The 16,939-nt window shown below is 44.4% G+C and overlaps 1 protein-coding gene across 12 annotated transcripts in view; it reads left to right on the forward strand.

Moving 5' to 3' along the window:
- UBE2H (ubiquitin conjugating enzyme E2 H) overlaps positions 1–15,693 on the forward strand; it is a 103,846-nt gene extending 88,153 nt beyond the window's left edge. For all 12 annotated transcript variants that reach the window (XM_058724298.1, XM_058724294.1, XM_058724295.1 and 9 more), the window contains 2 exons: positions 6,633–6,761; positions 11,343–15,693. In XM_058724298.1, the coding sequence (XP_058580281.1) occupies positions 6,633–6,761; positions 11,343–11,467 (254 nt within the window). In that variant the 3' untranslated portion in view covers positions 11,468–15,693. The remainder of the gene's footprint in view (positions 1–6,632; positions 6,762–11,342) is intronic.
- Positions 15,694–16,939: the final 1,246 nt, after the last annotated feature.

Consider the following 16,939-nt stretch of genomic DNA (forward strand, 5'->3'; position numbering starts at 1 on the left):
TCAGGAAAAAAAGATTAAGTTTTCTGGGAAGTAATTTCAGGCATATCAAGTTTGATAAGACCAGAAATATAAAGGGCTGATTAGAAAGATTTCGTAGTTACCAGCACAGACTTGTTTCTTTAAAATTGCAAGATGATGAGCTTCCCCGAGTAAGCGTATATGGAGCTACTTCCAAAATTACAAACACCTCAGAGTTCACACTGCTATGCAAGTGAATGATGTCTTTCCGAGCAGATTTTTATTTCTGTATGTTATTTGGCCTTAAAAGGTCTTTAAAAGGGCTTTGGGCATGTGGAGGACAAGGAGTAGATTACAAAAGGGGGGAGAGGGATAGGTGGCCTTTGAGGAGAGGGGGAGTGGCTTTGATGATTCTCGACACCTAGTCTTGACTGTGCGTGTATATGCATGGTGCTTTCTAAGTTACAGCATTTTGGGTATTAAAGCTAAAAAACAAATGAGTTATTAGGCAAGTTAATGTCTCTGGGGGAACTGCCTGCCTGGCAATTCTAGTTCCTGGTGGGCCAGACCACATCAAGCTTTGGGCATCCACAGGGTTTTAACCTGAAGATAGCAGCATGCTTGACCAAAGTTTTCATTTTAATGTTCAGAGGAAATAGAGGAAGAAGAAATAACTTTTGGTCACTGGTTTGTAAACAGCCAAGAATAAAACATGATATGTGATTCATCCCCTCCTGTGTTTTCTAAGTCATGTACTGTCTTTTTGTGAGTCACCTGGAGTAGGGTGGCTTTACTTTAACCATTGGTGCCTTTTTTTTCCCCCTGTGTGACTCATTTTAATTAACATGTATTCCTTGAGGGATACAGGTAGCTGAAATTTCTACTCTAAGAAGGTGGCATATTTTTATAAATATTTTAGTCTAGTCCTTTGATGCCCTATGAAGCCTATTCTACAGTCCTTTTTAGTGATGTGTAATTCTTCCTTGTGAGGAACTGCAGTATTATACTTCCCTTTTTGCAGATGAAGAAACTGAGATGCAGAGAGGAAGAGACCTGCCCGAGGTCAAAGAACAAGTCAGTGGAAGGCCTGAGATTAGGCTTGTGGTCTTGTAGGTTTTCCATCTGTGGTTTGCCATTTTGCTGGAGAGCGTCTGGTCTAATGGAATTTACTAGTCTACCCGATGTCCACAGTGTGTTAGGTGATACACATCGCTGCCTCTTCTGCTCTAAAGCAGCCCTTTCTTGCCCCTCTAAAATGGATCCACTTTCTCCAGCCGTTAGTTCAGAATACCTCCACCTGGAGGAAGTGACAGTGACAGCAGTGTGCAGGAAGGAATGCTTGAAAGGGTCAGGGGGTGGTTCCACTAGAGCCTCCTGAGCAACTTAGCTGAGAGCCCTGAATATTTTCAGAGAAACCACACGCAGAGGGCCCTCTTCCCATTTGTTCTCTATGGATATGGGTATATAGTGTAGGTAGTGTTTCCTGGCTATACATTTCCATACACACGGATGCCAGCCTATCCTAAGTCAGGGTCCGTGGGGTAGGTATGAGGTCTCAGCATGCATGTTTTGAAAAAACTCCACAGGTAATTCTGATGGACAAACAGCCAGGACCTAGACTTACCTAGGAACCATTGCTCTGGACCGAAGGGGGTAAATGGTGCTTCTTTTGATGAGAGATCAGTATGATTTGAGTGTTTTTAAAAATTGAATATGAATATAAATTACTACTTTAAGTGCCTAAACTGAGGACTGAGTGTTCTAATATTGTTAATATAAGATCAGGCTGAAGAATCTGTCTTAATGGACTGCATTTTTATAAATGCTGATTTAGTCCAAAGCTCATCAAAAACCATACTTTTCAAGGTGGCTCAGTGGGTTAAGCATCTGACTCTTGATACTGGCTCAGGTCATGATCTCCTGGTCCATGAGATCAAGCCCCACATTGGGCTCTGTGCTAACAGTGTGGAGCCTGCTTAGGATTCTCTCTCTCCCTCTCCCTCTCCCTCTGCCCCTCCCCTGCTCACTGATGTGCTCTCTAAATAAACTTAAAAAAAAAATACTTCTCTGGGATCTTTGGATTTCCTTGAAAAGTTAAGGCAGCCAATAATGGAGCCAGCTGACTATAATCTCTATACTGCGTAACCTGTGTCTGGCTCTCTCCCTTTCAAAAAGTGGAAGATTAATTTTTTCTTCATTTTTTTTTTTAACGTTTTATTTATTTTTGAGACAGGGAGAGACAGAGCATGGACAGGGGAGGGTCAGAGAGAGGGAGACACAGAACCTGAAACAGGCTCCAGGCTCTGAGCTGTCAGCACAGGGCCCGACGCAGGGCTCGAACTCATGGACCGAAAGATCATGACCTGAGGCGAAGTCGGCCGCTTAACCGACTGAGCCACCCAGGTGCCCCAAGATTAATTTTTTTTGAAAAGACTTTGAACTGTTATTGATTTATTATTATTATTATTATTATTATTATTATTATTATTATTAAATTCTAGGGGAAAATAATTCATTTTATGATGGATTTTTCCAAAGATGAGTATCTTTGTTTCACTCTTGGTTTGTAGTTTAGGTCTTTTCTGCCAGTATTTATCTTGAAAGACAATTTTTATCTGCAATTTGGTAGAGATGTTTTGTGGGAGAGGACCCTCTCAATAGTAATCACTCTGTCAGCCACTTTCAGGGTCGTGTTACTACTTTAAAATGCCCATAGCCACAGCATCCTGGTCTTTACAATCTGCCCTCTTTGCCTGGAATGGGCTGTGTACTTTTCCTTTTCTGCTCTTCTGTTTTACAGGTGTGACTCAGCACATCTGTAAAATGGATCAGAACTGTGTTAATGCAGGAGGACAGGAGAACGCAGGAAGGTAGAACAAATAATTGAGGGTTCTTTTACTTGTTGGGAACAAATACCTAGACAGAGCCACTTATTGGTAGCTTGAGAAACTTAAAAGTAGTGGGGAAGGGGTATAAAAATCCCTTCCTGTAACACATGAAACACCTAGTTATGAAACATGTTGTCTGCCGTATTTCTCAAGTCCTAAAGCACTTCTGGAAGTTACTTAAAGAGAATAAAAATACACTTTTTTTAAGGTTTTTGTTGTTGATAGGAATATTCAGCTGCTAATCTTTATATTATATATATAATCTTTTTTTTTAATTTTAAAGCAAGAGCATGGGGGGAGCGGGGGAGAGGGGCAAAGGGAGAGGCAGGGAGAGAGAATCTTCAGCAGGCTCCATGATCAGCGTGGAGCCTAACATGGGGCTGGATTCCATGACCCTGGGACCGTGACCTGAGCCTAAACCAAGAGGCGGACACTCAACCTGCTGAGCCACCCAGGCACCCCAGCTGCTAACCTTTTTGAGTAGCACCTACAATGACAATGCGACAGGAGACCTCCCAGGTCACCACATGCAGATATCTGTGAAGAGCCATGGGCTGCTTTTCTGTGATTGAGCTACTTGAAAACAAGCACGTTGCTTCTGTGAAGTATCAGTTCAGCCACAGAAATGCCTTAACATTCTCTGCTTAGATCATCCTACTGGCCTTGAACTTGTGAGAAGGGAACACTTTGAGGTAGGGGGTGGCCATCTCTGAGAATATGCAGTTTGAATGCCCAGATGTGGTAGCTCGTGCCGTCATGAAAATTTAGCGTTCATTTCATCTGCCGACAAAGGCAGCATGTAGATAAGCCCAGGTTTGAAATCCGCTCTTTGGACAAGTTGCATAACGTCTTTGTGCCGCAGTTTCCCCATATGCAGAATGGAGATGGTAATTAGCTCTTTGGCTGCAGTGAAACTAAGAGTGTACATGTGAAGTGTTTACCAGGGCCTGGCTTGTAAGCACACTGGCTGCTACCGTTCCTGTTACTATTATTAGTGTTGATGGAACTCTTGTCAACTCTTCTCTGGGATCGTGTTCAGTTTGTAAAACTTCCACACCTTGTTTTTTCTTCAGAATTTATTTACCTTAATTTTTAGACTTGTGTTTTATTTAAACATTTCAAACACGCAAAAGTAGAAAGGACACGTTTATAGGAAAATGCCGTTTTTAAAGGTAAAAAAGCAAAGTGTCACTTAAAGTGTGAAAGTAGAAGCCGTAAGCCTATTGCCTTAAGGTGACTTTTTTAAAATACTTTTATTATATGTACTGTACATACTTCCAGCTCTAGACAAATGCCATTTTATGGACTTTTTCCTTCCATCATTACAGCATAAATATTTTCCTCTATTTTTTATTCTCTATTTTTCTCTATTTCTCTATCAGCCTTTGAGCTTTGAGTAGTTTTCAGTTGGTTTATTGACTATGTTGATGTTGCTTCCTTTTTTTTTTTTTTTTTTTTTTGTTGCTTCCTTTTTAAAAAAAAATTGTAAGTAAGACAACAGGGAAAACCTTATTGCAGGTGATTGGGGTTACCTTGAAAGATTATTTCTGTTTTGCTCTCTTGACTAGGAATCTCTGCACTCATTTCCTGGTATCGGAGAATCTTGTAATGACGCTGTTCTTTGGGAAGTTAGTCTACTGAAGGTGACATAGCTCCAGTCCATATAGTAATACCAAGTCCCCATAACTTGGGGTTCAAGATGAACGTGCTCTGTCAATACCTGCTCCCCGGGAGCAACACTGTGCTAACTGTCCTGGGACTGTCCTTGACATCACTGTCGATACCTGAACTGTCCAGTGTGGGGTCTACTAGTCATGTGTAGTTCTATAAATTTCAATTCACTAGAATGAAATAAAAATTCAGTTCTTCAGTCCCACCAGCCACAGTGCCTCAACAGCCACATGTGGCTAGCAGCTACCGTATTGGACAGCGCAGATACAGAACGTTTTCATTATTGTAGAAAGTTCTGTTAAATAGTGTGGCTCCAGCTTATTCTCCCAGCTGCCCACTCTGTTAGGAAGCCTTACGCTGACAAGGAAGAGTTGTCCCTTATTCATAGGGTTTTCTAAAGCAGAGGATGACAAACGTCGGCAGCCTGGTTTTTGTATATGAAGTTTTATTGGAACACAGCCACACCCATTTGTTTACCTATTGTCTGTGGCTGCTCTTGAGCCACAGTGGTAGAGCTAAGTGTTGAATAGTTACAATAGAGACTTAATGTGGCCCCCAAAGTCTGAAGTATTTACTTTGGCCCTTTATGAAAAAGTTTGTCAGCCCCTTTTATCCAGACCAGGATTTCTCAACCTCAGCACCGTTGACATTAAAAAATATATATATATTTTTTATGTTTATTTTTGAGAGAGAAAGAGAGCAAGTGGAGGAGGGGCAGAGAGAGAGAGGGAGACACAGATCTGAAGGAGGCTCCAGGCTCTAAGCTGTCAGCACAGAGCCCGAAAGGGGGCTTGGACTCTCGAATCGTCGGATCACGACCTGAGCTGAAGTTGGACGCCTAACTGACTGAGCCACCCAGGCAACCCGGCACTGTTGACATTTTGGCTCAGATAATTATTTGTTGTAAAGGGATGTCCTGTACATTGTAGTATGTTTAGCAGCAGCCCTGCCTCTGTCCATGAGTGCTGGTGGCACCACCTGTCCTCCTCCCCCATCCAGATGTGACAACCAGATTTTTCTCCAGACGCCAAATCATCGCTGGCTGAGAACCACTAATCTAAAGTGATTCGGCTTTGACCAAACGCTCATTTAAAATACTGCATAAGAGTGCTCACTCTAAAGGGAAAGAAAATACATGAAAAGAGCAGAATAAATGAAAGAGTAGTTTTTATGCTATACTTTAGCATTCCCTCCAGAAAGAGAAATTTCTCTACCAAACGTGGTACAGTAAGTGCGCAGGGCAGAGAGCTGGAAGCGCTAAGATCCACACTTCACGGTCTGTGAACTGAGGAGCAAATGGACTGGAGTCATAGCATCACCGAAGTGACGGGAACGTGGAGTTTATTTCACAGGTTTACAAGGCCTGTTCCCTTTATAAAACACTGTGTGACTGCAGGGCTCTTGTTGACTTTGCTGTGTGTGTAAATGTCATGTGTATACCCACCACCTTGTGCTACATGTGGCAAGACGGGAGTCGATAAATGTTTACTAAAATGATTGTTAATAAATTCAATAAATTGGTATTTCTCTGTCTTACAATTATCTATGATTTTAAGTGGTCTGTGTAGGTTCCTGCCTTCATCAGCCAGAATAATTGAAAAACTGGTTATAAAAAAAAAAAACAACCTGGTTGTATTTATGTCCATTAAAGCTGGTGAGAATTGAATTAAACGTCAAGGCATATAAAATTCTTTGTAAGATCTGGTGCTTGAATACTTTTCAGAGCGGGGGTTTTCAAAGCTGTAGAAAAAGGCGATATTAAGAGATACTCATTTTGTAAGAATGTTGAGTATGGGGACACACATTGTAATTAAACAAATGTACTATTTCTGAATTCTTGGTTTAAAATGTGGAGTGAATTAGAATTGGGACAGTTGCCTTTGAAAGCGAATATCAGCTATACCTTTTTTCTGATTCTTCCAATTAAAATTAAAAATTTTTCAATTGGTATTGAAAGGAATATGTGATATAGGTCATATGTATAACAGAGCACACTTTTATGGAAACCTTCGATACGGTTATTTAGGAAGATAAGCAGTCTTGACTACTGAATTCAAGTAAATTTAGGAGAACTTGTTTTTTCTATGCGTGACATATTTCTGTTTGTTTTTTCAGATCTTACCAATATATTTGAGTCCTTCCTGCCCCAGTTGTTGGCCTATCCCAACCCCATAGATCCTCTCAATGGTGATGCTGCAGCCATGTACCTCCATCGACCAGAAGAATACAAGCAGAAAATTAAAGGTAAGAAGGGAAGGCAGAAAATTAAAGGTAAGAAGGTCTCCAAGACTGGAGACAGAAGTTCTGTCTTTGGGGCTTTGATCATTAAAAGAAAAGCCCTTAGTTACGGAAACAAGCCTAAAAAGAGACTGCCGTCTGGGGGCTGGAGCAGAGCTCACTGGCCCCTACAGTTCCGAGGGTCATGGACACCTCGGGAGGCTGAAGGTCCCAGCAAGGACGAAGAGGAGGGAGAGAGCAGAAGGGAGGATGAGAAAGCAGGAGGCACGTGTTGGGCGCTGCCAGAAGTCCCCGTGGATGCCCGTGCAAAAGAACTTCAGCCTTCATTTGCTTCCTCTTGTCTTGTAGAATTAGAAAGTTGGACTGGAAAGTTAAGTATTAACTGAAAGGCATAATCTCACATTTGTTTCCAGACAGTGTCGTCCTGGCCCCTTAGGAAAGCAGTTAACTGGAAGTTGAGAAATGCCAACTTTATCCTTACGCTTTTTTTTTTTTGGTATCATGTTACATATTGAATCAAGACCCAACTGGCTGCTTTTCTTGGCCCCGTACTAGTTTTCTTTGACTTTGGAGAGTTTACATCTGGGCCCATTTCTTATCTGCTGCAGGTACCTGGCCCCAGGGCCCAGTTTTCTAGCAAAACTTGAAATGTGCTGTTTGAGTTAGAAAGGTACCAGTGGCAGTACTCTAGCTCGCTCATCCTCCAGGAGGTAAAACCCCGCTTCCTCTTTGTTAGACAGCTTACCTGCTAGTAAGACGTGACGTTCACGGAAACGAACTTCCAGTTTCGAAAGAACCTCTAAAACTCCACAGAGGTTTTCTGGTGTTCGTTTTTACCTCACCGTGTGCTTGAGAACCTTCATAGTGAAGAGTCCAGATAAAGTCCCCCCGCCCGCCCGCCCCCCCCCCCGCAAAAGGGAAGGAATTCAGAGTCCATGAAAGTAGGCCTGCTCTTTAACCAGATGGCAGGCTTTGGTATCACCTAATTTTGAGCGTGACTTGCCTGTCTGTATAGCAGTTCTGAATGTCACCTCCTGCCAATTGTGTGTCCCCTGTGAGGTCTGTCTGCAAGAGGTGGCAGTAGAAACAGTGTATAAGAGCCTGGACTAGATAGGCCTTCACTCTACACCATGTAGGTATGAGACAGGTGCGTTTGAGGCCGTTTTTTGAACAATACCTTACCTTTTCTTTGTTTTCTCCTCCTGCTCTGATCTCTGTCGGGTATTGTTTGGTACTTTTGTTGAGATAAAACAGAAATAAATCTACACCAATTAATTAAGTCTCAAGTATTTTGCAAATTAAAATCTAATTTATGTAGCAGAGTATCTGTAAAGCCAAATAAACCTGTATTTCAAGGAAAAAAGAGCAGTCCGTTTCAAGCAGATAAAATTCTATTATGAGACTCTATTAAAATTATGGCATAGGAATCACTTAACCGTGTCTGCAACCCACAGATACCTCGGTGTGGAGCGGATTTCTATGGTTCGTACATTCATTGTGCCTCAGCACTTTAGCACCATTCCTGTTTTAGTACAGACCCGCTGTAGTTCCAGTTACAAAAGAAACCTGATTTACATTTTTATTTCAGAATGACAAGCTCTAGCTTTTAGGGCACTTTAGCTTGCTGAAATGTCAGTGTTGGCTATCATTTGTCTTCCTTCGTAATCTGAAAATCAGGGCTAGAAGAACTATCCTAATTGCTTAGACTCACTCCTCTGGCCCCAAGCCTGTTGGTCTTCCTCTTCCTCCTGGGTTTCCTCCACCCCTAGCCTATCAGAAGCACCCCCGTTTCAGAAGCCTTTTCCAAAGTTCTCTCTCCCTTGCCCTAAACCCCTGAGGTCTAGTTTGTGTTCCCTCCTCTACCGATAATCTGTGAACTCATTTCTTCCTACTCATTTGGACCCTTCTTAAGACCCATTATCCTGACTTCTCTGCAGCTTTGGTATTTTGTCCCTTCCCTTCCTGACAGCTTTTCTCATTCCATATTCCTAAACATGGTCGTTCTCTTAAGATCCAGTTCTTCAGCCCTCTCTCATCCTCAGTCACCACTTGGGGAGCTAATTCACCCTTCAGAGCTGTAGATAATTCCCTCCAAATAGACGATTTCCAAAAATGTGCCTAGATGTGGCCTCTCTCCCAGGCTGCCTTACCAGACATTTCCATGCCTAGCCTTAGAGGTCAGGGTATGTAACCTGTCTTACCGTGGATATTAGTCAGCATTCATATACAGTTGATGCTTTTTTATCAGGTAAATATGAACTGCCTGTAGGACAGACGGGCACCAGTGGAGCTGTCTAAAGACGGGGCACTCTCTGCTTAAAACCTTGACTGCGTGGCATCTTGGCCTGCTGTTCAGGGCTCTCTCTCACTCTGTGTGATCTACATCTGTGCCTGCACTCCTAAATGTATCAATATGTGACCATCAAATTGGATGAGTTTCAGATACCCAACTATCTATTATTACAATACATATTACAGTATACCCTATTTCAGGGAAGTTTCAACCCTACAAAAAAAAAACAAAAACGGAACAGAGTAACTTAACCATATACCCACCATACGGCCTGTTACAAGACCTGTACATTTTGCCTTATGTGCTTCAGCTACAAGTGTAGTTCTCAGTGTTGCGTTTTACCATCCCAGCCACTTCCTTCTCCCCTGTGCTTCCCCCCTGGAATGGTGTCTCCTTCGCTGCAGCTGACGGTTCCCTCAAGGGTCAGCGCACGCGTGCCTGCCTTCCTGGCTCTCAGAGGCTGGAGCCCCTTCCTCCAGGCTTCTCCCCGATGGCACTTGGCGGCAAACTGCTTTTATCTGCGTCTTTGTCTCCTGCTCGTCACTGACCTTGCTCTTCCATTTTTCTATCTCCTGAAAGGCCTTGACCTAGTAAGCACTTAAAACATATTTGTTCCCTTGAATATACTGAAGAGAGCTAATAAGTATCACGTTACAGTGTGGACAATGTCAAAGTGCAGCCACTTCTTTCTACAAATGAAGCAAAGGAACTGACCCACTAGAGGGTAAAAATAAAATTTCTAAGACTAGTAAACCGTTCTCTCTGCCTAAAAGATAAGGTAAGTTCTTACCTAGTCAGGAGCTTTTGAAATCTCATCTCCGCATCAAGCTTCATTATGAGGAATTCGTAGGGCTCTAAGTCAGAAGTCTGCAGACTTTTTCTGTAAATAGGGCCAGATTTGGCCACATAGAGTCTCCGTCGCGCATTCTTTTTTTTTCTTTTTAAACAACCCTTTAAAAATGTAAAAAAAGGGGCGCCTGGGTGGCGCAGTCGGTTAAGCGTCCGACTTCAGCCAGGTCACGATCTCGCGGTCCGTGAGTTCGAGCCCCGCGTCAGGCTCTGGGCTGATGGCTCGGAGCCTGGAGCCTGTTTCCGATTCTGTGTCTCCCTCTCTCTCTGCCCCTCCCCCATTCATGCTCTGTCTTTCTCTGTCCCAAAAATAAATAAAAAACGTTGAAAAAAAATTTATAAAAAAAAAAAAAAAAATGTAAAAAAATACTCCTCGCTAGGCCCCTGCATTATATTATTCAGATTTCCTTCTCTTCCTCTCGTGCTGCATCCCTGCAACTCTGTAGGAAGAGAAACAAAGCATAAGGACGTGAGGATGTGTTTCTCTCCTGCTGGCATTCTGAACAGGGTTCTGTCTTGTCTCTTCGTATCACGTGTGAGCTATTTACTTAAAAACAGTGTGCAGTTCGAGTTTTTAGGAACAAGTTTGTTTGCTTGTTCAGCAGCTCTTAAAATTTTCAGCCAGCAGATTCAGCCTAGAGACTACAGCAGCATAAATCTTCAGGTAAATAGTAGATGATAAAGTCACTCGGGTGAGCCGTGTCTCCAGATAGCAGCTCATTCCTGAGCAGATTGAGAGACTGTTTTACCAGCTGCTTCAAAAACCTGACAGGCAGGATCTGTTTAGACTAAAATCTATTCTTAAAATAATAGATTTGGGCTGACTATAATTATATAACTGCAAGTCTAAAAATGATGGGGGATTTCCTTATAAATTACCATGGAATCATACCTAGTCCTGTTCTACCTGGGAGGTGAATAGTTTTATTAACACGGAGATAAAGAGAAAGCGTGAGGTTCACGTTTCCCCAGTTCTGCAAGTTCGGAGGAGTGCAAGCACGTGGACACCCCAACAAGGCAAGAACGAGGGCGCCCCGGCAGCAGAACCGGAGGCCGGTTCACACCGACACCATCCCGGATGTCTGCCGGCTCTCCCGTGCCCTGCGGCCAAGACCCAGGGTGGCCGGCTGCCTTGTACACATCCACCTGGGAGGTGATGGCCCAAGGGAGTTCTAGGATGGAGATTCAGATTTCTGCAAGTCAGGTTTCTGCTTTGCCTCCCTTACTAAGGGGGCAGAATGCACGAACTCCAAAGACGTCTTCCGAGGGATTTTCCCTTTAGTTTTTAGTGACCGTAGTCACTGGCCTCTTTTCTTCCCCCCGCCCCCTGGCAGGTAAGGAAAGCTCAAACTTCCCTGGGACTTTGCCAGCTTGGGGGGGTCACTGAAGCGCGCGCCTGCCTGCTCACCACCCCTGTGTTTTCTTTCTCCCCACCCTCTGTGCAGAGTACATCCAGAAATACGCGACGGAGGAGGCACTGAAAGAGCAGGAAGAGGGCACCGGTGACAGCTCGTCGGAGAGTTCTATGTCTGACTTTTCGGAAGATGAGGCCCAGGATATGGAGTTGTAGTAGAAAAAGCACCTGCTTTTCAGAAAGACTATTATTTCCTAACCATGAGAAGCAGACTATAATATTCATATTTAAACAAAGCAATTTTTTTTATTACTAAACAAGGTTTTTATGAATAATAGCATTGATATATATATATTATATATCACCCTTTAGATCTTGATTTCCTGGTCATTTCTCAACCTGAGGTGCATAGCATATCCCCACATTCCATTTTGGTAGCAATATGCGGTCCGAATGCATGCATTCATAAGTCCATTTGGCCAAGTCAGCCTGTGTGCTACTGAACTGTCGAAAGAAACAGCCGCTCTGATAGATAGACGTGAGTAAAAATAACAGGAAAAAGTGGCTTCTTTTATTGATGGTTCCAAAGAAACAAACCAAACCAACCAGCTCTTGGACGTGAAGATAGAATATAGCGCCTTTTCAAAACGGTCGGGAGGAACTGGGCGGGGAGGAAGGCCTGCACCTGCTGTGGGATCACCTAGAGCCGCCACGGCAGATCCCCAACCGCTCCTTCCCGGGAAGCCTTGGTGGCCCCGTTTCCGCGGAGTAACAGTTTAAAACAGGGAGCTAATTGGAGTATTGAAACCTAACAACAATTTTTTGACTCTGGATTTTAAGTACCTTTTTATATGTAGATTCCTGCCCTTCTCGCTACCAGGCCCCGCAGCCGCAAGTGTTTTTGCTTTGGAGAACCTTTTGGAAGTGTTTTCTGAACCTGATTCTTTTTCTTGGGGGTAGAGCTTATAATCCATACCTTTTTGAGAGGACAGGACAGGAGGAGAAGAGAAGTTGTTTCGTCTCATCCAACACGTGCAGAGTCACATCCCCATCCTGTTGGCCACTTTGGGACTGCTACCCTGGACTGAGAGCTTTAAATTGGAGGGTGGTTGTGGGTGTTTTTATGTTGTTGTTGTGGTTGGGGCTTTTTTTTTTTTTTTTTTTTTTGGTGTGTGTGTGTGTGTGTGTGTGTGTGTGAGTGTGTGAATCGTGCTTAGACAAGGTGCAAATTTAATCTTCACCAAGAGATGGCCTCCTCCTTGGGCAGCCACTCAGTGGACCATTAGACTCGGCAAGAAGACCCGTCTGGTGGCTGTGACTCCTGGGTGCTCTCGTTCATGTTTTGGGTTTGTTTTCTCTTCTGCCGCTCTTGGCAGCAGCCTGGTCATCATCTGCTCGTGGGAGTGGGAAATGGGTATTTTAGACCCAACACACATTCTAAATTTAAAATGAGTAATAATTGGAACAAATAAAGGTCCTTGTACCCAGAGTGACTCTGCATGGGAAAAAAACAAACCGCTGTTTTCAGAGTGTGACTGGATAGGAGGGAAGATTCGGAAATGCGATGTGGTAGAACAGGTTTTGAAGGAGGAAAATGTTCTCTCCTGTAAGCGTTAAGAGGAAATCAGACAGTTGAAAATGCCTGCTAATCAAATGTTTACTCAGCTAACCATAGGTCCAGGTTGCCGGCAGGGTTTTCTTCAAACAGGAGTGTTGCCTGCTGAATTTGGAGAACTTTAGACAGCAAGTCTGTATCCCTTTTTTGCCACAACCAATAGGACAATAGCAGAATTAGCCAATCCTAAAACTTTCTCAAGACAATTTTTGAGTGTCCCACCGGGATGATTTTTCTTTCTGATGTGTGTCTTAGTTTAGAAGTGCTAACTATTTCACAAGGTTTGAGTCCGTGAGGTTGGAAGATCCCCTATCTTTTTTTATTCAAAAAGCACAATCAGTCTTTTCTTTAAAAAGCTATATAAAGTACAACTTGCTCTTAGCATGATTATTTTCCTAAATAAAAGACAAAGAATTTACTTATGTTAATTACGGGCATGAAGCAAAAGGTTTCCTTAAAAAAGAAATTTTTTTTAAAGTGCAGTTATGTAGGGCTGTGGTTAGTTAACCGTACTGAGTTATCTATCTAGCATTTGTGGCTTGTTGGAGGGGTAGTGTTAACTATTTAACATGGAATGGTGTGCTTTAACTCTTTTCTAGCGCGTTGTCTTCTCATTACTTTGGGGGAGGGAGGGTCTCTGCTGGCACTAACCTGCTTACCTGCTGAATTAGCAGCTTGCTTGTGCTATAACCGTTTAAATTGTAGGTGCGACTTAGGGTAGGCTTTAAAGTGCTGGGTGGTGATTTGAGTTCAAACAATAAAAAATTGTATTTTTTCAATATTGTATAAACAATAGTGTTCTAATTACCTTTCAAAAAAAATAATGTCCAGATAATAATTGCTTTTAATCTTGTCAAAAAAACAAAAAACAAGCTAGTAGAGCCAAGTTTAGGGGAATGTGTGTGAGCCACAGCTCTGCTCCCCAACTAGATCCGCTTTTCGCAAATAAAAAGACATCACAGCTCCCCGCCGACGGAGCGCTCTGGCACTGGGAGCCTGGTGGTGTGGAATTCTCAGACGAAGACGTGTTGGGGAGGTTGCAGGGCTTAAGAAGCAGATCTGAGTGTCGCATGGCTGTAGCATGTGTGCGTGTGTGTTTGTCCATCCAAGTCTGTCTGATGAAGATGTGATGAGGCTCCCTGTTAGCACAAGGAGGCTCCTGGAATTGCTACCCAAATCACGCTGTACCCTCTCATTCTGTGCAAATCTGTCCTTTCTGGGCGCTCACCTTGGTCCCGTGCATGTTTTGGGCTCTGTGTGGGGCTTTCCCTCTCCTCTGAGAAACCGGTTTTTGGTAAGTCGGACAGAATCCCTTTCTATGCTAACTTTTGTCCCTTCCTGTACCTGGGAGAGGGAGGCTGGAGGCGGAGACCATGCTTCTAGGTACAGCGGGAGCTAGAAGGCGGCCTGGCTGTGAATCAGAGGACTCTGGGCCCCCAGTAATAGATGACATGCAGTAAGGCAGGGGGTGTCACGGCACCAAAAGCTTTTCCAGGTTTCCCATCATTAATGCTCAGAAAAGCACCCAGAGCCCCTCAGAAAGGCTGAACGTTATTGCTTTTAAAGGTGGTGGTCGTAGGTCGGAGTTGCTTCTGGCAGGTTCCCTCCCTTTCTCAGCGTACCCATGGTTCATTTTGAAGTCTTACCTTGTGGTTTGACCAGCGCAAGCCATCCTTTGCCCCTGTTCAAATGGCCGAGCTCAAGCTCACGCCAAAAGCGACGAGCGAGGTGGCCGCAGCCCGCAGCACGTGACCGCTGCCGTCCTGCAGCCCCAGCGCGGGGGCCTGGTGGGTTGCATTCAGTGGTAGCCAGGCTAGATGCTGGCAGTTTGCTCGTGTGTTTTCAACCTTCTCGCCCTCCCTGAGGTTCCTGTGCGGTTTCAACCAGCATTTTATACTAGTGAGATCGTTACCAGAAGTTGCCGTATCTGTCTCCAGTACCTAACATTGTTCTTCCACTTGAGAAGCCGTTCTCATTGCCAACTGGCTGATCTAGGCTCCTGAGGAGTGTCTCCCCTCGAAGGAATTATTTTCCCTGGAAATGCTCTCTCAAGCCCTGGTCGGCCTTGGCCTGACACTTGCTTTTTATTAGGCCTCCTGTTAGGATGGCTGAGAATCATGAAAGACAGGTCCTCTGCTAGCCTTCATGGGTGAAGTTTCTAGACCCCAGCTTTCTGGGAACTGGTGTTTGATTTTGAATGGCAGACGGCCCTTCTATGTTCTAGGGACTCAATTAGAAGAGTGAAAGCCATAACAAAAGTTAGCAAGAGTTCTTTTTTATTTCATCAACTTCCTAACTGGGTTCATAGCCGCCTTGACTAAAATCAAATCCTTTCTGATTGGGCGCAAAGACCTGCATTTCTCTGGACTTCTGAATCCATGTTCCTATTTTCTCTGGCCACTGAACACCTTGGTGGTTCCGTCAGGGATTGGCGTGGAGGCCCCTTGGGGAGGGGGAGTTAGCGGCCCTCGGCTGTTCAGGTTCTCCACGCAACCTGAGGAGGGGCCAGGACTCCATTCAGCAAATACTGTCTTGGCTGTGGGCTTGGGAAGAAATGGCCATTATTTACTGATTGTATTTGGTACATATTGTGTGATACTTGAAGAGATAAAAGGGACTTACCAGCCCTTAATTGAAATCTAAGCTTTTTCTCGCTTTGTTTTTTTCCTTGCCCTATCTCCCTTCCACCTTTTTCCTTGCATTGTGATGATCTAGCGGGCACTTCTGTCAACAGGACAAATGCCTCCTCTGACTATAACCTCTTAATAGTTGTGTATAATGAAAACTGTAAACTTTTTTAAATAAAATGTGTATATACCTTGGCAAATGGCTGGACTTTGATCAATAAGATAATAGCCTCCATGACTACTTTTAAAAACACTCTCCCTGTTCGTCTGATGACTGAGCAGCAGAAGTTGGCTTTTCCTTTTTCTTTTTCTTTTTCTTTTTTTTTTTACTGAGAAGCTCCCCCCCCCCTTCCCCCCACCATTGACTGAGAAGCTCTTACAAAGGCAGATGACTGGATTAGTTTGGGAAAGGAGTGTCGCCTTTATAGACAGTAGGAGGCCCCCACCTCCGTGGAGTCCTCAGTACCTGGAGTAGCAGGTGACTGATGACTACAAACAGGGCTGGCTGTGAGGCTTCTTCACAGCCTTGAAGGCCTTGAAAGGCCATGTCTTCTCGAAGGTCTTGGAGCCTAAAAGACCCCACCTGCCCTCATGTGGATCAGCACGCATGGCTTCCATTTTGCTGGTCAGCCCAAACCTAGACACTGTCAGCTAATGCCGAGTGAAGGGTGCCCACTTGGCCTGGAGTTCACAGGCAGTGTAGCTTCCTGCTGCCTAAACAGGTGCCCCGCTGTGCCAAATGCCAGTGTACCCCCCCCCCCGGAAGGGGTGAGGGAAGGGTGGGCACGGTGGGTTTTGCATCAGAAGGGGAGCCCTGGCGCAGCATTTCTACTCCTTTCTAAAGCATGCGCCCTCAATGGCCACCAGGTGGCGATGTTGCCTAGTCTCCTGGAAAATCGTCTTGGCCGGATTTAAGACAAAGGGAAGACTTGGTCACATGCTTTTACTCCCCCAGCCCTCTTCTGTTTTCTTCTGCTTCCTCACTTTCCCCAGAAAAGTTTTATTCCTCACTGAATCCTAATGTATTCTCCAGTAGGTCGAGCTTTATATCTGCCCGGGAGAGGGAGGGTAAGGCCACCTAGGAATGGTGCTCTGCTGGGAGTAAGCACACTAAGTAAGCTCTCCTGGGACAAGGAAGCCCTCAAGCTGCCTCCAGTGCTCAGAAGCAAAACATTCCACAGGTTTGCAGGTGATGCTCACTGACCCCTCAGCCGGGTGTAGTGGGTCAACCAGTGCTCTGAGTTCCCATCCCGCCTTTTCAGTCCCTAGCTCCGGGGTCTCTGAGCTCTGCCGGCCTGGCCTCCGGTTCGTTTCTAAAATGAGCCTCAGCTAGTACGTTCTGACTCCCACCCGTCTGCAACTCAGGATTCCGTCCGTCCAGTCTCTGAAACAATACGGATATGGTTACAATATATCGGGATATGGTGTCCTGAGAGGATATCCTGG

This window comes from Neofelis nebulosa, chromosome 4 (assembly GCF_028018385.1).
Source record: "Neofelis nebulosa isolate mNeoNeb1 chromosome 4, mNeoNeb1.pri, whole genome shotgun sequence".
NCBI lineage: Eukaryota > Metazoa > Chordata > Mammalia > Carnivora > Felidae > Neofelis > Neofelis nebulosa.